Here is a 21,780-nt window from a genome sequence, read left to right as displayed (position 1 = left end):
GGATGAGAGTCAATGACACATACCCCCCATGTTTTCCTGGACAGTCACTCAGCTAAATGACTAACACATGAAGCAGTGTGCATTGTACTACCTTCACTGCACTTATAAACACAAATTATGCTGCTGAACTGTCAGCACTTTTCAGTTTTCTCCATGCACTATGCTTCATATGTTACTCATACCACAGCTAGATTGACTGCCTAAGAAAACATGGAAAATGTGGTAAGAACTGGCCAGCTAATTTAATTTCAATTAGCTTTGTATGTGTTGAGTTCACTTGATTGTATTATGTACTCTAACTATAACTGTTCTTAGTGTTCTGTTATGTACTACAACATAGCTGTGTGATATAATATGGCAGGATGTCAGGATTGACCTTGTCAATGCCACATCCCTCATGTTTGCTGGATAGTCACTCATCTAAATGAATAACAAATGCAGCAGTGTGTGTATTGCACTACCTTTACTGCACGTATACACAAATCATACTGCTGTAAAGTTAGCACTTTTCAGGTTTCTCCATGCTTACACTGCTTAATATGTTAATCGTACCACAGCTAGACTGGCTGCCCAAGAAAACATGACAATGTTGTGTCAGAACACCTAAGAACTGGCTAGTGTCTACTATGTAACCACAGCACAGGCAGCTAATTTTATTGTGGTTGTATTTTTATGCTCCCAGAGTGTATTGGACATTGAGAAACATGTACATTAAGATTCGGTAGTGTTAAATAAAATAATTTATTGAAAAGGTGTTATATGATTGGCCTACACAGATTACTGACCTTAACCTCAATGAGCCCCTTTCCGAATAAATTAGAATGCTGACTGTGAGCCTGTCCTTCTCGTCCAACATCAGTGCCTAACTTCAGAAATCCTTGGCTGAATGGACACAAATTACCACAGACACACACTAAATCTTGTGGAAAGCCTTCCTAGCAGAGTTGTGACTGTTATAACTGTGATGAGTAAAGCAACACTATAATGTTTATGGGTTAGGAATGGGATGTCCAACAAGCTCATATGTGTGTGATGATTAGGTGTATGTACTTTTGGCAATATATTACGCTAGATTATGAGTGGAGCGCAGTGCTACATGTGTGCGTGTTGGGGCAAAAATGCTCCTTTTCGGGCACACATTAACCCCTTAACGACCAACGACGTATGGGGTACGTCCTGCAAAAAAATGCAGTTAATGACCAAGGACGTACCCCGTACGTCGTTGGTCTTTGAAAGCAGTGGAAGCGATCCTGATCACTTCCAACTGCTTTCATGTTATAGCAGTGATGCCTCGATATTGAGGCATCCTGCTATAACATTTTTTAGCCGTCCGATGCAGAGAGAGCCACCCTGTGGCCCTCTCTGCATCGGCCATCAATGGCTATGTTCGTTGGTGGGTGGGAGCTGATCCAGGGAGGCGGGTGGGTGGCCATCGGTGGGAAGGGGGGCGGGATCGAGTGCGCGCGCGTGCGCGGGTGCGCGCGCGTGCACGTGATCGCGGGTGCGCGCGTGCGCGCGTGCGCGGGTGCGCGCGCGGGAGTGGGAACCCTACACTATGGAACAAGTAAGGTGGTACTTGGTGGGAGAGAGGGTGGGAAGTTGAACATTATAAATTCTAACGATCTGGGAGGGTGGGAGGTTGGGGGTTGAGGGGGGGCAGCTACACTACAGAAAATAGTAGTTTTAAAATAATAAAATAAAAAAATTGATAGAAAACATTTGATTTCAAACTGGGTACTGGCAGACAGCTGCCAGTACCCAATATGGCGCATAATAAGGCAGAGAGGGGGGTTAGAGAGCTGTTTGGGGGGGATCAGGGAGGTTGGGGGCTAAGGGGGGATCCTACAGAGCAGAATTATTATTATTTATTTTTTTTTAAATCCCCAAAAAACTCTTATTTTAGTACTGGCAGACTTACTGCCAGTACTTAAGATGGCGGGGACAATTGTGGGGTGGGGGAGGGAAGAGAGCTGTTTGGGAGGGATCAGGGGGTGTGATGTGTCATGTGGGAGGTTGATACCTACACTTAAGCTAAAATTAACCCTACAAGCTCCCTACAAGCTCCCTAATTAACCCCTTCAATGCTGGGCATTATACACGTGTGGTGCGCAACGGCATTTAGCTGCCTTCTAATTACCAAAAAGCAAAGCCAAAGCCATATATGTCTGCTATTTCTGAACAAAGGGGATCCCAGAGAAGCTTTTACATCAATTTATGCCATAATTGCACAAGCTGTTTGTAAATAATTTCAGTGAGAAACCTAAAATTGTGAAAAATGTAACGCTTTTTTTTATTTGTTCGCATTTGGCGGTGAAATGGTGGCATGAAATATACCAAAATGGACCTAGATCAATACTTTGGGTTGTCTACTACATTATACTAAAGCTAAAATTAACCCTACAAGCTCCCTACAAGCTCCCTAATTAACCCCTTCAATGCTGGGCATAATACACGTGTGGTGCGCAGTGGCATTTAGCGGGCTTCTAAATACCAAAAAGCAATGCCAAAGCCATATATGTCTGCTTTTTCTGAACAAAGGGGATCCCAGAGAAGCATTTACAACAATTTATGCCATAATTGCACAAGTTGTTTGTAAATAATTTCAGTGAGAAACCTAAAGTTTGTGAAACAATTTGTGAAAAAGTGAACAATTTTTTTTATTTGATCGCATTTGGTAGCGAGATGGTTGCATGAAATATACTAAAATTGGCCTAGATGAATACTTTGGGATGTCTTCTAAAAAAAAATATATACATGTCAAGGGATATTCAGGTATTCCTGAAAGATATCAGTGTCCCAATGTAACTAGCGCTAATTTTGAAAAAAAGTGGTTTGGAAATAGCAAAGTGCTACTTGTATTTATTTCCCTATAACTTGCAAAAAAAAAGCAAAGAACATGTAAACATTGGGTATTTCTAAACTCAGGACAAAATTTAGAAACTATTTAGCATGGGTGTTTTTTGGTGGTTGTAGATGTGTAACAGATTTTGGGGTTCAAAGTTAGAAAAAGTGTGTTTTTTTCCATTTTTTCCTAATATTTTATAATTTTTTTATAGTAAATTATAAGATATGATGAAAATAATGGTATCTTTAGAAAGTCCATTTAATGGCGAGAAAAACGGTATATAATATGTGTGGGTACAGTAAATGAGTAAGAGGAAAATTACAGCTAAACACAAACACTGCAGAAATGTAAAAATAGCCTTGGTCCCAAACGGACAGAAAATGGAAAAGTGCTGTGGTCCTTAAGGGGTTAAAGGGACAGTCAACTCTAAAAATGTTATTGTTTAAAAAGATACATAATACCTTTTTATTACCCATTTCCCAGTTTTGTATAACCAACATTGTTACATTAATATACTTTTTACCTCTGTGATTACCTTGTATCTAAGCCTCTTCTGACAGCCCCCTTATCACATGTCATTTTTATTATCTGTTGACTTGCATTTTAGCCAATTAGTGCTGTGTTGTGCAAAAACCACGGCGTGAGCACAATGTTATCTATATGGCTCAGGTGGATTAGCGGTCTCCTGTTGTGGAAAGCTAATAAAAAAGCATGTGATAACAGGCTGTTTGCAGTGGCTTAGAAACAGGCAGAAAGTTAGAGGTTTAAATGTTATAAAGTATATTAAAGGTATAGTAAACACCAAAAATGTTATTGTTTAAAAAGATAATCCCTTTATTTACCATTCATTAGTTTTCCTTAACCAACACTGTTATAGAAATATACTTTTTGCCTTTGTAATTACCTTGTATCTAAGCTTCTGCTGACTGCCTCCTTATCTCAGATATTTTGACTGACTTGCATTTCAGGCAATTGGTGCTGACTCTTAAATAACTTCACGTGCATGAGTACAGCGTTTGGTTGTAAATAGAAATTGTTGTAAATTGAAACCCAGTTTATAATGTAAGTCAATGGGAAGTGAAGGAGTTAGGTTCCAGGCCCCTCTCAAAATTGACATAAGTAACACCTAATACATTATTTTTAAAGCTTTGAAATAAAGACTTTAAATGCTAAACAGCATTATAAACCTAATTAAATAATAAAAACACAGAATATATCCTCAAACTAAGTTTAATTAACAAACATTTGCTAAACAGCATTATAAACCTCATAAAATAATCACACAACACAGACTGTATCAGCAAACTAAGTTTAATGAATGAAAACATTTTTTTACTTGCATTTTTCTACAAACAGTTCTCTGCATTGTTAGCATGTATAATATCGGGTCTGCAGCTATTCTATGCATTCCAGTCTGGACTGATTTATAGGCACCCTGACCTTGAAGCAGCTGGGCAGGAAGATAAAAGGGAAGTGGCTCCTAGATCTTGTTCCTTTGAAAGCTGCTCGATAGCTCAGGTCTGGTTACACTGATTAATTTCAGCCTGCTTGGCTTGCATGTCTTTGCAACACAAGCGGGCAGCTCCACCTACTGGCCTGCCCTTATTTTAATCAATGCACTGCTCCTCTGTGCTTTTCAGTAGCAGTCACATAACTGGGGTGAAAAGAGCGTTATTCTGAAACGGCGCAAATTGAACCAGTCCTTTTTTTTAACACCCGAGACCTCATATCTTTTAGACCTTATAGCTTTTTTATACAATTTTCTTTCAATAATATTTATTAGATGGTGTTATAAGTGTAACTGTACTTTTGAATGAATTTATTATGTATTTTGTGCAACTTTTTCTTCAAGCGTAACAGTAAACCGGAACTCTGAAATCGCACTATCCCGACGCTCGTTAAATTCAATTGCGCTCAAGGGAACATGTTTACTTTCAACTTGCAATATGCGTGCTACTTCTGATGCATCCAAACACCACATCCAAATCTAGCCCACAGTTGGTACATTAAAAAAAATATTTTTCAGAAATAATTTCATATTGAGCTCAGAATACTACTACGTAAATTTGATTTTAAATAATAATATATTACCCTGTATTTGCACATGAAGTAACCAAAATAATTTATCTCCAATATGAATGAAAAAGATATTCTTTTCTTAAAATATCCTGCAAATGAAATATAAAGTGAAAATTAGTAGCTGATTTTAAAGAAAACCACATTTAGAAATGTAAAATTCATGTTTTATTCTTAAAGGGACGTACACTAGATTTTTCTTTGCATAAATGTTTTGTAGATGATCTATTTATATAGCCCATATGGTAGTGTTTTTATTTAAAAAAATGTATAGTTTTGCTTAATTTTTAAGAACATTGTGCTGATTTTTAGACTCCTAACCAAGCCCCACAGTGTCAGATGTATACATGCGTTAACATAAACAGGAGCCTGCAGGAATCTGTAATCTGTCTTTTTTTTTTTTTAATATATGTTTTATATTGAGGGTAAATAAAAAGAAATGCATACACGAATAGTTACATTGGGTGAATGCAAAGACGTACAATCAGTACTCTCCATGACAAAATAATGATACACATATTAGTAATGCAGAATACTATTAAGTACAATAACATCATCCATAGAATACAATAATAAACTAGCATAAAACATATTAAAACCCTCATTTTTCTACCTCCTTAAAGCAAAATGAGGCTGCTCTTGGACCTTCAATATAGTTAAAGGGACATGAAACCCAGAATTTTTCTTTCAGGATTCAGATAGAGAATACAATTTTAAACAACTTTCCAATTTACTTCTATTATTTAATTTGCTTCCTTCTCTTGTTATCATTTGCTGAAAGGTTTATCTAGGCAAGTTCACAAGCAGCAGAGAAACTAGGTTCTAGCTGTTGATTGGTGGCTGCATATATATATATATATTGAATGTGATTGGCTCACCCATGTGTTCAGTTAGAAACTAGTAGTGCATTGCTGCTCATTCAACAAATTATACCAAGAGAATGAAACAGATTAGATCATAGAAGTAAATTAGAAAGTTGTTTAAAATTGTATTCTCTATCTGAATCATGAAAGAAACATTTTGGGATTCATGTACCTTTAACTGGAAATATGGAAGGAGGATTATAGAATTATCAGGCCACTTTTGGGCCATAGAACATATCAACTGCAAATGTAACGAATGTCTATAACTGATAATTGGTAGTATGTAAATATAATTAGGGAGTATCTGAAGGTATAAATAGCTAGAAACTAAGTGAAGCTGCTTGTACCAGTATTTGTGTCCTTAGACAGTAGGGGCTTGCAGGTCTTATCTTAATATTTAAGTGTATATAAAGGTCAGGGTTAAAATTGTAACTGTATTGTAGCAGATAAGGATAGAAGCCATATTAGAGGATTATCAATGACCTTATATATAATCATATGACAAATTAGTCAAACACAGTTAACAACTATTATGTACATATACACTTGACATTTGTTTAAAATAGTAGGCATATTAAATTATCGGGGGCGAACTAGAAGCCGCTAAATACAAGTATAACCCTGTATGAAGACATCACCCAGACTGCCTCCCACATGTGGGGTGGTTAACATGGAATAGGAATCAAAAAGGAAGGGTAACGCAAAGGAACAGAATGCAACAAGGGAAATGAGTGTGTGAAACATAACCGGCACAAAAGGTCTTCTATAGTAGAACTTCAGAGATCTGACTAAAAGTCCCAAAACAGAAGTCCCGGTAAAGCACATATTGTCCCCAGTTCAACAAACCTTATACAGCCTGTAGAAGATTTTACCCCACTCCGAACCTCTGCAATTTAGAGATTTCTCTTTGGTCATGTTCATATTTTAAAGTCCCATTGAGCAACAGGTTTTCCTGGTAAGTCAGATCTGCAGGATAGTTCCATAAGGCTGTCTGGAGAGGTGAATGAGAAGGTGAATGTAAACCCACACTCAGGACTTCTAGTGCAGTCTGCGACTTTGATGAGTGTCCCACCACATCATAGGCTTCTACTTGTTTTCTGTGAGACTCGGCAGGCAATAGGGCAAGAGTTACTGCTCCGTGTTTGCGCTCTGCTATCTGGAAAGTGAGGACATGGTGAGAAAGCATGGCTGGGAGCGCCGTATCAGAGCCTGGTGAAATCTCTGCGCGTGACTGTGTGGAGCGGGTTAGGTCTGTCTTGTTTCCCAGGATGTGAGGTCTCCCCTGAGCAGGTATTAGAGGTAGTTTTTCTGGAGAGTGCTCGCCTCCTTGGCTCATCGATGTGGATGTTGAAGGGCCGTTGGACATCTCTGGCAAAATCCAGTTTGAGAACCAAATGCTGCTGACGGCTTGGGCGCCTCCTTTTAGAATAGGTGACGGGTTACCCACAACCTCTGGTGGAATTGCGGACACTGCCGTTATGCTTTTTGGTGTCTCAGTATGACCCTCAGTGTAGGTCTTATTCAGCTCAGAGGTGTGAGTGTTCTTTCTCGCTGTGGAAGGTTTAATGTCTCCTTGAAATGGGTCAGTTTGTGATTGCTGAGTCATGACCCCAGTTGTCGTGAAGGCTTCATGCAGGTTTTGCTCAAAGTCTCTGAGACATTGTTTTATAAGGTTAATTATCTCGAGCTCAATGTGAACAGTAGGAGAAAAACAGTCAGGTGGCCCACACAAGCGTGAATGTCACTTGTAGCAAAGGATAATTGCACTTTGAGACTGTACCCAGATTCCCCAACAGTTAAAGTCGGCAATGTCACTTGGTATACACACCCCAATGTAGGTAAGATTCAGCACTAACTCAAATCTACAGGTCGTCGGAGACAATGGGAACACTGGCTGTCAATAGCTTAACGCCAGACTCGCCTAAATCCGGTGGTTCCTCAGCTCACTAGAAACGAACGTCTGTCGGCTGGCTTGGTGCTGGGCGGTATGTGACGAAGCCGCTGTGCAGTGTATAGCTGGTGCCAAATCTGTGCGTGTAGCCGAGGAGCAGCGTCTCGGTCAGCGTCCACCTCCGTATTACCTTAGGTTGAGTACGTCAGAGGGATTCAGGAAATCCAATGTGCAACAGCGGCAACGTGGGGAATAGGGCAGTCGCAAAGTGGGACTTGTGGAGCTCTAGTCGGCAGCAAACCAGTGGTCTGGAGACAAGAACATCAAAGAAGGAGTACTGGATGCTCCGGTAAAAAGTAACAAAATTTTATTAAATCATCATAAAAAGCGATAACATGGAGAAACTGATAGACACGAGTGCAGGCGCAGCACCAGGGCTTACGCGTTTCGGCTATAGAGCCTTAGTCATAGCATACAGGTGCTGTGCCTGACAGGTGCATTTAACACCTTAGGTTGATTCTTATTGGTTAAAAGGAAATTTAAAAGAAAAACAACCCGCCCGCTTGGAAGTGTCATGATAAGTACATGTAAAAAAGCTAATACTAGAACAAAGGGATACACTGTAAATCAGAAAAGAAGAATCATATTATACAGAAGTACAAATTTTGACTAAATGATACCAAATGCTGGGAAATGTGATAAAACTAGACACTAGTTACATAAAAAGCAAAAGAAGATTAAAAGAAATAACAAATATAAATATGAGGTGCTGATACTTATACAGATGAATATAATAAATTATATATAGAGTACATGTCAAAACTTTGTGTATATAATGTCATGAGCAATTAATGATTCAATGTCATGAAGCCAAGACAAAATACAAATTCAAACTGTATATATAGAGTGTCAGCAATAAAGTGTGTATAATGAAATAGGCGTGTGTAAACAGTATTTATATTAATTATAGTGACTGTAGGGCAGAAAGGGACAAGGAGTAGAATAATAGTAATGATGGTAATGGTTAGGAGAACCTGTTTTTAGTGTTCATATAAAGTATTGACTTTATTTACAAAATAGATCAGGGGATTCTGGGGAACTCTCATTCCGTATAGACTATATGCAGGGTCTGCTGGGCATATACCACCTAATACAGATATTCACTAATTAGTTAGATGTAGACCCTGCATATAGTCTATACGGAATGAGAGTTCCCCAGAATCCCCTGATCTATTTTGTAAATAAAGTCAATACTTTATATGAACACTAAAAACAGGTTCTCCTAACCATTACCATCATTACTATTATTTTACTCCTTGTCCCTTTCTGCCCTACAGTCACTATAATTAATATAAATACTGTTTACACACGCCTATTTCATTATACACACTTTATTGCTGACACTCTATATATACAGTTTGAATTTGTATTTTGTCTTGGCTTCATGACATTGAATCACTAATTGCTCATGACATTATATACACAAAGTTTTGACATGTACTCTATATATAATTTATTATATTCATCTGTATAAGTATCAGCACCTCATATTTATATTTGTTATTTCTTTTAATCTTCTTTTGCTTTTTATGTAACTAGTGTCTAGTTTTATCACATTTCCCAGCATTTGGTATCATTTAGTCAAAATTTGTACTTCTGTATAATATGATTCTTCTTTTCTGATTTACAGTGTATCCCTCTGTTCTAGTATTAGCTTTTTTACATGTACTTATCATGACACTTCCAAGCGGGCGGGTTGTTTTTCTTTTAAATTTCCTTTTAACCAATAAGAATCAACCTAAGGTGTTAAATGCACCTGTCAGGCACAGCACCTGTATGCTATGACTAAGGCTCTATAGCCGAAACGCGTAAGCCCTTGTGCTGCGCCTGCACTTGTGTCTATCAGTTTCTCCATGTTATCGCTTTTTATGATGATTTAATAAAATTTTGTTACTTTTTACCGGAGCATCCAGTACTCCTTCTTTGATGTAATAATCTCGATCTCCCATACTTATAATGGTAACATAGTTGAAAGTGTTCAGTGTCTATGCACTGTATACCCGGCCTGTATATTTACCGGGGGGGGGGGGTGTTGAGAACCGCTCAGTAAGGAGCCTGCCTTAGACCTCAATGCTCCAAGTTGTCTTGCAGGGGTGAAATATCTAATAAAAAAATATATCCTTCTGATCAGCTTGAGCTATAGTCACTAAATAGCCAGGTAAAGTGTAATGACTGAACAGACTTTGTGACTTGTGAAACACAACTGCAGAACTGGTAGATGAAGTGGTTAGAATATTTCACCCCCTTGGTTTGGTATCACTATAGTGGTCAGTGATATCAGTTGAAGGTAAGAGAGTGAATTAATATATATATGTATAACTGTAATTCTTGTCACAAGTAGTTTACAGATTCACAGGAAGAAAGGGATAATGAGGTTATCTGTAATGGCTGAAGCCTCAGGTTAATTCGTATTGAGGATTCCCACAAGAGATTAGCACACTGAAAGAACCAATTGCATCAAATGTTCCCAAATACAATTCCTTCTCTAGAAAGGTAATCAGTTCCTTTACCTGTGTCTGCAGCTGCAGCAAGCAGCGTTCTGAGGTCTGAGCGCAGCAGGCCGGGGAGGAGTCTCTCGCTGACACGCTGGTTGATTGACAGCGCAAGGCGCTAGCGAGCCTCGGTAATCTGTGGAAACCAGTTGCGGCTAGTAGATCTCGGTAAAGCAGCTGGGATGTATTCCCAGAGGGGTCAGGCTAATGTCTTTCAGGGGGAGACTAAAACTCCAAAACGGAATGGTAAGCTGGCTTGAAGTGTGTCCTCTGATAGGAACGGAAATTGCCGAAGATGTTAGGAAGCGGAGACAATAAATTGCAAATGGAAAGTAACTTCAGTAGGAGAGAATCTGCAACAGTAGCTGTGTAACGGAAAGGTATTTGTAATCCAAAAGAAGCTGGTAAGCAAGTTATTCCAGGAGGAATATGAGAGCTCAGCATGAGCAGGAGTTACTCTGTCAAAGCAACAAAATACTAAGCACCTGCCCTTGGATGAACAGGTGATTTAAAGACTCTGTGGGCAGGGCTTAGAGAATGCAGGTAGAGGCTTAAAGGTAAATGCATGCAGTGAAGAATCCTGACATCACCCCCTCCTCAAGAAAGCTGTCCCACATCTTGAGGTCTAGGTCTATCCGGAAAGCGACTGTGAAAAGTAGAGATGAGCCTAGGAGCATCAACTTCTGAGGCATCCTCCCAAGAGTCGTCTTCTGAAGGATAACCCTTCCAGTGAATAAGATATTGCAGTACTGAACCCTTGTAATGGGAGTCCAGAACGTAATGTGCTTTGTATACTTGAGTATCAGTTATAACTGAGGAGTCAGCACGGATGGGTTCTTGTTGTCTAGATCCGATATAAGGTTTTAGAAGAGAGACGTGGAAGGTCGGATGCACCTTCATTCCGATGGGTAATTGCAAGGTGACAGCGTTAGGGTTGACTACCCGGGTTATTACAAAAGGACCAATAAACTTTCTAGCAAGTTTCTTGCTTGGAACTTGAAGTTTCAAGTTCTTTGTGGAAAGCCAAACCCGGTCCCCGACGGAGTAATTGGGGGGAGTTCTTCTTCTGAGATCGTAATGTCTTTTCTGCGTAGCTTGAGCATTCTGAATATTCCTTTTGATAAAATCAAATTGTCTAAAATCCTAATGGTGAAATCATCCAAATTGGGTGAATCAGTACTTGAGGTAGTGTTGAGGAAGAGAGTAGGGTGAAAACCATAATTTGCAAAAAAAGGTGAACAATTTGTAGATGAGCTGGTTAAGTTGTTGTAGGCATACTCAGCCATGGGTAAGTAGGAGATCCACTGGTCTTGCTGGTAGGAACAAAAACAACGGAGATATTCCTCCAGCCATTGATTCAAACGTTCCGTCTGCCCGTTGGTTTGGGGGTGGTAAGCTGTTGTGAATCTGATCAACTTGAAGGAGTTTGGACAATGTAGACCAGAATCGCGAGGTGAATTGCGTTCCTCTGTCAGTGATCACCCTAGCAGGTACGCCATGTAGTTTAACGATATTGTCTAAGAAAAGACGAGCTGTTTCCGAAGATGAAGGGACTTTATGGTAGGGAAGGAAGTGCCCCATCTTGGTGAACATATCTATTACAACAAGTATGGTGTTCTGTTTTTGTGATATGGGTAATTCAACAATGAAGTCCATACTTATTTGTTCCCAAGGACGACTGGGAATAGGTAGAGACATCAATAGCCCATAAGGTCTTAACCTTTCATTTTTTGAGGTAATGCAGGTGGAACAGGTACCAACATAATCCTTAACCGTTTGCTTCATTTTGGGCCACCAGTATGAGCGGTTTAGTAAGTCCAAGGTACGCCTGACACCAGGATGACCTGAGGTTGGGATGTCGTGATGATATTTTAAAACCTGGTTCCTTAGAGCTTGAGGTACATAAAGCTTATCCTTGTGATAGATGAAGCCGTCTTTTTTCTCTACTTGGTAACCTGTAATTTCATCGTCTTGTCTTTGATGTCTCTTAATCTCGGATAGGAAAGGTGTAGTGATACCTATGAAACGTTCTTGGGGAATCACTGACTGGATCTCATGTGTTATAGAAGGTCTAACATCTCTCCTAGAGAGAGCATCAGCCTTCCCGTTCTTGTTGGCATGTCTGTATTGGATAATGAAGTCAAACCTGGAGAAATAAAGGCTTAGCTCCCTCCAATAGATGTCTCCAGTTCTCTAAAGCTCTGCGAATGGCGAGGAGTTCTTTGTCTCCAATAGTGTAATTCATCTCCGCAGAAGACCTAGTTTTGGAAAAAAAACGAGACTGGGTGCAAGGGTTCCGTCATAGACTGGCGTTGTGAGAGTACAGCCCCTATGGCAAAGTCTGATGAATCAACTTCAAGGATGTAAGGCAATGAGGCATCAGGGAATCGGAGTATAGGTGCTGTGGAGAAACTAGTCTTGAGGAACTCAAAAGCTGTGGACGCTTCCTTGGTCCAATTGAAAAGGTTTGGACTGGGTCGTGAGTTGAGTTAAAGGTTTTACTATTTTGGAGAATCCCTTGATAAATTTCCGATAATAGTTGGAAAAGCCAAGAAAACGTTGTAGCTCCTTCCTATTGGCTGGTTGAGGCCAGTCCAATACAGTGTCTACCTTCTTATGTTGCATCTTTATACCTTCAGGGGAGATGTCATAACCCAAGAACGAAATCTCTGTGCAATGAAATTGGCACTTCTCTGCCTTGGCATAAAGCTTGTGAGTACGAAGTCTGGAGAGTACCCAGCGGAGATGTTTGATGTGATCCTTTAAGGTCTTAGAATAAATTAAAATGTCGTCGGGGTACACGACCATACAGACATCTAGCAAATCTCTGAAAATGTCATTTATAAAATGTTGGAAAGTCGCCGGAGCGTTGCACAATCCAAAAGGCATCACCAGGTACTCAAACAGCCCATATCTAGTGCGGAAAGCTGTGAGCCATTCATGACCTTCCTGTATCCGTACCAAATTGTACGCTCCTCTGAGGTCGAGTTTGGAGAAGATGGTAGCGTCAGATAGGCGTTCAATCATTTCAGGAATCAATGGTAACGGATACCGATTTTTTTTTTATGGTCCGCTTGTTAAGCTTGCGATAATCGATGATAGGTCTAAGTGAATCATCCTTATTCCTCACAAAGAACATGCCGGCTCCGGCGGGAGAAGTGGAAGGTCTTATGAATCCCTTCTTGAGGTTTTCCTCAAGATAGTTCTTGAGATATTCTAATTCGGATTTGTTTAATGGATAGATGTGCCCAAATGGTATGCTTGCCCCTGGCTGTAGTTGGATAGGGCAATCATACGGTCGATGGGGTGGAAGGGTGTCAGCTTCAGACTTACTGAATACATCAGCGAAATCCTTATAATAGTCAGGTAGAATCTGTGGAACAGGAAGAGCATGAAGAAGGTGATGCTGTGGGAAACAGGTGGTTTGACAGTATGTGGAACTGAAGGATATCTTTGAGGAGGTCCAGACTATGGAAGGCTCATGTAATGTTAACCAGGTGATACCTAAGACTACAGGGAAATGAGGAGAAGGCAAAACATCGAAAGAGATGAATTCAGTATGGCCCTTTTCTGTAACAACTCTCAAAGGAACAGTATGATGTGTAATAGGACCATTACGTATAGTGGACCCATCAATAACACAAAGTACAAGTGGTATCTCTTTTAACACAAGTGGGATTTTATTTAATTTTACAAGCTGAGAGTCAATGAAGTTCCCAAAAGCCCCGGAATCAATGATGGCTTCAGCTGGTAGTCTTTTCTGATCCAACTGCAAGAATAGAGATAGGTTACAGTAAGTGGATTTCTTATGAACCTCAGGAGAGGAACAAATAATGGTGGACTTACTTTTCTTGTTCTTCTGGAGAATAGGACATTGATACACTGAGTGAGTTGGATCTCCACAGTACATGCAGAGGTTCCTAGTCTTACGCCTCATCCTCTCTTCACTTGATAAAGGTCCTCTAACAACCCTAATCTCCATAGGAACAGATGTAGGTGGTGAGGGCTTAAGTGGGCTTGAGGAAGCAGTATGCTTAACGTATAAGTCACTATGAAACTTCTCTCCACGTCTCTCTCTAAGTCTTCTGTCAATTTGAGAGGAGATCTTCATCAAAGCTTCTAAGGTAGGAGGTAGTTCGATCCTTGCCAATTCATCCTTCAGATTCTCCGCCAAACCTAAACGGAATTGGTTACGGAGTGCTATAGGGCTCCAGAGGGAGTCAGAAGCATAGAGTTTGAACTCTGCAATGTATTCTTCTACGGGCCTCTTGCCCTGTTTGAGGTCTCTCATGCGAGCCTCAGCGGTCAGTTGAGTGTCCTTATCTGAGTATAAATCATCCATAACACTGAAGAAAGATTCTAAAGTGGCAAGGGCAGAATCCTCATGTTCACATAAATTGTCTGCCCAAACCCTGGGCTCTCCTCTGAGGAATGTGATAACAGTTAAAACTCTTATTTTCTCAGTAGTATAGGTTTTAGGACGCAAAGTAAAAAGTAAGTGATAGGCGTTTTTGAATTGTTTGTAGTTGCGTCTGTTTCCACTGAAAGTCTCAGGGAGAGATATCTGGGGTTCAGGTACAGAATCGTGAGCTGATCTAGCAGCTATGGAGTCCTTGAATAGGTCTTTTAGAGTCTTATTCTCGATCTGTAGCTCCCTCACTGCGTGAGCTATTTGATCTACTTTCTGAGATAAATTGTAGACCACTTGAGGAAGTTCTGCTGGTTCCATGATCTTGTAGGGCTTAGTATTATGTAATGACTGAACAGACTTTGTGACTTGTGAAACACAACTGCAGAACTGGTAGATGAAGTGGTTAGAATATTTCACCCCCTTGGTTTGGTATCACTATAGTGGTCAGTGATATCAGTTGAAGGTAAGAGAGTGATTTAATATATATATGTATAACTGTAATTCTTGTCACAAGTAGTTTACAGATTCACAGGAAGAAAGGGATAATGAGGTTATCTGTAATGGCTGAAGCCTCCGGTTAATTGGTATTGAGGATTCCCACAAGAGATTAGCACACTGAAAGAACCAATTGCATCAAATGTTCCCAAATACAATACCTTTCTAGAGAAGGAAATCAGTTCCTTTACCTGTGTCTGCAGCTGCAGCAAGCAGCGTTCTGAGGTCTGAGCGCAGCAGGCCGGGGAGGAGTCTCTCGCTGACACGCTGGTTGATTGACAGCGCAAGACGCTAGCGAGCCCCGGTAATCTGTGGAAACCAGTTGCGGCTAGTAGATCTCGGTAAAGCAGCTGGGATGTATTCCCAGAGGGGTCAGGCTGATGTCTTTCAGGGGGAGACTAAAACTCCAAAACGGAACGGTAAGCTGGCTTGAAGTGTGTCTTCTGATAGGAACGGCAATTGCCGAAGATGTTAGGAAGCGGAGACAATAAATTGCAAATGGAAAGTAACTTCAGTAGGAGAGAATCTGCAACAGTAGCTGTGTAACGGAAAGGTATTTGTAATCCAAAAGAAGCTGGTAAGCAAGTTATTCCAGGAGGAATATGAGAGCTCAGCATGAGCAGGAGTTACTCTGTCAAAGCAACAAAATACTAAGCACCTGCCCTTGGATGAACAGGTGATTTAAAGACTCTGTGGGCAGGGCTTAGAGAATGCAGGTAGAGGCTTAAAGGTAAATGCATGCAGTGAAGAATCCTGACATAAAGTTATTAGATGATCATAAAGTCCATTGATAACAGGCAGATTATCTTTGGTTCACGCAGAGCTACCAATATTGCAACCATTTAAGGTGCTGTCCAGAGACACGCCCCCCTGTAATCTGTCTTTTCATATGCAGGGGAGGGAAGAGTATCTGCTCTTTTTGTTTACCCAGCCCCTTTCAGTGGGTGTCCCAGACTACCTCATCAACACTGCTAAACTGGAAGCTTGTAAATAGGTTTTTAAAACGTTTTTTTCTGTTTTTTTAGATCAGTATTGGTGCATATTTTTCTTTATCATAGTGCCTATTACATGCACTTATATAAAAATTTGTATACTGTCCCTTTAATAGAATGCTAAACAATTCATAAAAGTGAAGGAAACGTTTCTTAAAGGGATAGTAAACAGCAAAAATGTTATTGTTTAAAAAGATAGATAATCCCTTTATTTACCATTCCCCAGTTTTGCATAACGAACACTGTTATAGAAATATACTTTTTACCTCAGTAATTACTTTGTATCTAAGCTTCTGCTGACTGCCTCCTTATCTCAGATCTTTTGATAGACTTGCATTTCAGGCAATTAGTGCTGACTCTTAAATAACTTCACGTGCATGAGCACAGTGTTATCTATATGAAACACATGAACTAACACCCTCTAGCTGTGAAAAACTGTCAAATGCATTTAGATGAGAGGCAGCCTTCAAGGGCTTTGAAATTAGCATATGAGCCTACCTAGGTTTAGCTTTCAACTAAGAATAGCAAGAGAAAAGGACAAATTTGATAATAAAAGTAAATTAGAAAGTTGTTTAAAATGACATGCCCTATCTGAATCATGAAAGTTTAATTTGGACTTTAATATCCCTTTAAGGTTGATATTTGTCTGTTTTGTTTCTTGGATAATGGTTTATTATTTCTTGGTTTGCAATTAACACCAGCATATTCTTGGTCTGTTGTTTCATAGTCTCTTCCATTGTACAAATATATTTTCCTTTTGTGTCCCATCTTCCCACAAACAAAGCAATCAGTGCTTTGGGGCATGTATATATATTTGTATTATTCCAGTTATATATCTATGTCTAAGAGCTGTGTACTTTTAAATAACTCCTTTTGCCAGTCTTCAATAATATAGAGAAAGTCCCTAAAGATATGTGCTCTAGCAAGTAGATTTATATTGATAAATTAAATTTTATTGCTGAAATGTTTTGTGAACATCGTGAAAACACCAAATAATTTTTATTTTGATTAAATCTTTAGAGTTTCTAGACATTCCAGAAATATTTATTTGCATATGCTCACTATATAGCCATGTTAAACATTATACATTCCTTTTAATATAAAATAATAATCTGATATGTATAAAATCTGCATTACAAGTAAAGCACATATGGCAATGATTGCAAAATTCTAAAAAATAAAAAATAAAGCTCAATGCTTTAGGCACACAAGCAATAGTTATAAAGAGACGTTTTGGCATGGAAATACCTTTATTTCAAAAATTGTATGTGAACACAATTTTAAAAGTTCTTACTGCATATACATAAAATAACTAAAAAAATTACATCATTCATTTTTGTTTATTTCTTTGATTAACTAATATAGGATTCCAGGGAGTCCTAAAAATAGTCCCTAATATTCAGTATACTGTCCTTAAAGGAACATGAAACCCAAATTTTTTTATATTGTGATTTAGGTGGAACATACAATGTTAAACAACTTTCCAGTTTACTTCTATTATCAAATGTGCTTCATTCTCTTGGTATAATTTGTTGAAGGAGCAGCAGTGCACTACTTGTTATTAACTGAACACATGAGTGAGCCAATAACAATCGGTGTGTATGTGTGTATATATATATATATATATATATGTATGCAGCCACCAATCAGCAGCTAGAACCTAGGTTCTTTGCTGCTCCTAAGCTTTCCTAGATAACCCTTTCAGCAATGGATAACAAGAGAAGGAAGTAAATTGGAAAGTTGTTTCAAATTGTATGTTCTGTCTAAATTATGAATGTCTGATTTTGACTTTACTGCCCCTTTAAGCTTTAGCATGGACATAGGGAGGTCATCTGATTCTCTCTCCTTGTAATAGACACAGATTTTCAAATAACACTCTTGTTATATTTCTTTTTAACAGGTGGATTCACAAACTGCAACAATCCTTCTCATGATCAGCTAGCAGATGCTTCTTTCAATCTTTTCCAAAACCAAATAAGTCAAGTAGGAAATGTATGTTCTGAATGTGGAAAATGCTTTAACCACAAATCAGATCTTAATAAACATCTAAAAATTCATACAGGAGAGAAGCGATTTTCATGTGCTGAATGTGGGAAATGTTTTACACAGAAATCACATCTTATTTGCCATATGAAAATTCATACAGGAGAGAGAGAATTTTCATGTTCTAAATGTGGGAAATGTTTTACCTTGAAGTCAAATCTTATTAAACATCTGAAAACTCATACAGGAGAGAGGGGATTTTCATGTTCTGAATGTGGGAAATGTTTTAATCTGAAATCATCTCTTATTAGGCATCAGAAAATCCATACAGGGGAGAAAGAATTTTCGTGTTCTCAATGTGGGAAATGTTTTGCTCTGAAATTATCTTTTATTAGGCATCAAAAAATTCATACAGGGGAGAAAGGATTTCCGTGCTCTGAATGTGGGAAATGTTTTGCTCTTAAAACTACTCTTAATTACCATAAGAAAATTCATACAGGAGAGAACAAGTTTTCATGTTCTGAGTGTGGGAAATGTTTTACTTGGAAATCAGCTCTTAATAGACATTTAAAAATTCATACAGGAGAGAATGCATTGTCATGGTCTGAATGTTCTGAGTGTGGGAAATGTTTTACCACAAAATCATATCTTATTGACCATCAGAAGATTCATACAGGAGAGAAAGAATTTTCATGCTCTGACTGTGGGAAATGTTTTACTCAGAAATCAAATCTTATTACACATCAGAACATTCATACAGGAGAGAAAGCATTTTCATGTTCTGAGTGTGGGAAATGTTTTACCTGGAAATCAGCTCTTAATAGACATCTAAAAATTCATACAGGAGAGAAAGTATTTTCATGATCTAAATATTCTGAATGTAGCAAATGTTTTAACATGAAAGGAAATCTTGTTCATCAAAAAAATCATATTAAAGCAATTAGGGGAAATCAGAGCTTAAAGGAACAGTTTACTCAAAAAATGTCTCCCCTTTAATTTGTTTCAAATTATTCACTAGAGTGTATTAAATTGTTTACAAGTATTTCCATTACCCTTATATTGGCATTTAAAATAGTTTATTTAGCCTGTGCTATCCCCCACCCATCCTGAAAGTTGGCTTCAAGGCCAAGATGTGTTAACACAGCCAGTAGAAAAATAAACTCCCAGTGGGTTATAGAAGAGATACGGTAATACAATGTTAATTTTTCGTTGATTTCTCCAAGTATTGGTGATTGGCTTATGGACAGATATAAGATAAAGAAGCAGGTATATGTACACAATGTGATAAAGTAATGAGATCTGATTATACCTACAAGCTAAAACCATTGTATTAGGTTGTGGCTTTAAAATACAAAATGAGCTAATTCATATACACAAATAAGCCTTTAAAGGGACAATCTACACCAGAATTTTTATTGTTTTAAAAGATAGATAATCCCTTTATTACCCATTTCCAAGTTTTGCATAACCAACACAGTTATAATAATATACTTTTAACCTCTGTGATTATCTTGTATCTAAGCCTCTGCAAACTGCCCCTTTTTTCAGTTCTTTTAACAGACTTGCAGTCTAGCCAATCAGTGCCTGCTCCCAGATAACTTCTCTGGCACGAGCACAGTGTTATCTGTATGAAATATGTGAACTAACACCCTCTAGTGGTGAAAAACTGTTAAAATGCAATCTGAAAGAGGTGGGCTTCAAGGTCTAAGAAATTAGCATATGAACCTTCTAGGTTAAGCTTTCAACTAAGAATACCAAGAGTACAAAGCAAAATTGGTGATAAAAGTAAATTGGAAAATTATTTAAAATTACATGCTCTATCTGAATCATGAAAGTTTATTTTGGCCTAGACTGTCCCTTTTAAAAAAAAAAAAAGCAAATCTCATATATTTTATACTCTGCCGCTGGTAAAAGTAATTTGAAACATATTAAGGGAAAGACAATTGTATAGTATACTGTCCCTTTAACCTTTTAAATGCAGTAGGCAACATGTAGTCGTTATCTACACAATGTCTAGAGCGTAGATTATGACTACGTCTTTCTCTGGAGGAGTGCACATTTGCAGTTGTTTGAGACCTCAAGCACTTAAAGGACCAGTCAATACAGTAGATTTGCATAATCAACAAATGCATGATAAGAAGACAATGCAAAAGCACTTAGTCTGAACTTCAAATGAGTAGTAGATTTATATTAAATAAATTGCAAAGTTAAGTATATTTCCACCCCCCCCTGTATCATGTGACAGCCATCAGCCAATCACAAATGCATATACGTATATGCTGTGAATTCTTGCACATGCTCAGTAGGAGTTGGTGACTCAAAGTGTAAATATAAAAAGACTGCACATTTTGTTAATTGAAGTAAATTGGAAAGTTGTTTAAAATTGCATGCTGTATCAGAATCTTGAAGTTTAATTTTGACTTGAGTGTCCCATTAAGGTGGTCCAGTGTGTTTTTAATCCCCTGGGGGATCTGGGGTTCATGTATAATTTTAAATAGTCAAGTGATTATGTGGAATTAAAGAAACATAATACTCCTATGATGAATCACTTAAAGTGATGCAGCAGAACTGTTAAAATCTGACAAGAAAATATCACATGAGCATCTCTATGTAAAAAATTAAGATATTTTACCTCAAAATGTCTTCAGATCACCAGAGTAAGTGCAGTTATACTTTAGCTGTTGTCCAGCTTCAAGTTAAAAAAAAAACAATAGCCAGTTAGCATCAGCAGTACTGAGGTAATGCTTTGCCTTTGCTGTGATTTCATGAGATTTCAGATAATTTACTTAAACTGAATAGGAAAATAACATGACCCAGTGCCTGCACATGACAGAAGCACACTCCCTAGCTTGTCCTGGGACAAGCATCCTGACTGGCTGCTTAAAGTCTCTTTAGAGTGGAGTGTGAAAATGTAGGACATTTTTGGTAAAATATCTTCCTTTTTTACTGGTGATGTTTTCTAGTCAGATTTTTACATGCTGCCTCACTTTCATGTGCTTCAACATTTGGGTATCATGTCCCTTTAATAATATTTTCATTTATTTGAGCGGAAGCTCATGGAAGGGAGCCCCTATTTGCAGATCAAATATATATTCATATACCCAAACACTGAGACAGAGTTTCCCTTGCTGGAATTTTAATTGGCCCAAACTGCCGAAAGTTATTTTCTGGATTAGGATAGCAGTGGATACATAAAATGCTAAAATAAAACAAAAACACTTTTTTTTTTTTACTTTTGACATTCAATTACTAATTGTCTGTAGAAAATCACTGAAACATTCTCCATTTATGCTTATGTTAGAAAGGTTACTTAATACTATTATAGATCTACAAAAGTTTTAACTATGAAGTTAACAAAAAACAACACATTGTATTGTTTACAATTTTTGTTAATTAAAATTCTAATAAATTCTTTTACACATTTTACTCTAGATTTCTCACGTCATGATATATACATAAAATAATGTTAGTTTGTGTGGGTTTCTCACTGAATAATGACTTCCAGCAGTTCGTAAAAGCTCAAAACCAGCTAAGCATTGGGGTGTGAAATGGTTCAGCAGCATTAAACAATATAAAATGAAATTGTTTCTGTAACTGAGGCTGTGGGTATTTTACATAAAATGGAAAATTAAAGATCATGGGGGTCATGATCTCAAGCTGAAGGGTATTATA

The 21,780-nt window shown here is 38.3% G+C and overlaps 1 protein-coding gene across 3 annotated transcripts in view; it reads left to right on the top strand.

Moving 5' to 3' along the window:
- Nucleotides 1-21,534, top strand: part of LOC128657339 (oocyte zinc finger protein XlCOF6.1-like) — a 45,409-nt gene extending 23,875 nt beyond the window's left edge. For all 3 annotated transcript variants that reach the window (XM_053711651.1, XM_053711652.1, XM_053711653.1), the window contains one exon: nt 18,026-21,534. In XM_053711651.1, the coding sequence (XP_053567626.1) occupies nt 18,026-18,972 (947 nt within the window). In that variant the 3' untranslated portion in view covers nt 18,973-21,534. The remainder of the gene's footprint in view (nt 1-18,025) is intronic.
- Nucleotides 21,535-21,780: the final 246 nt, after the last annotated feature.

This window comes from Bombina bombina, chromosome 4 (assembly GCF_027579735.1).
Source record: "Bombina bombina isolate aBomBom1 chromosome 4, aBomBom1.pri, whole genome shotgun sequence".
In the NCBI taxonomy this organism is placed as follows: Eukaryota; Metazoa; Chordata; class Amphibia; order Anura; family Bombinatoridae; genus Bombina; species Bombina bombina.
This window is presented reverse-complemented; position numbering and strand designations above follow the sequence as displayed.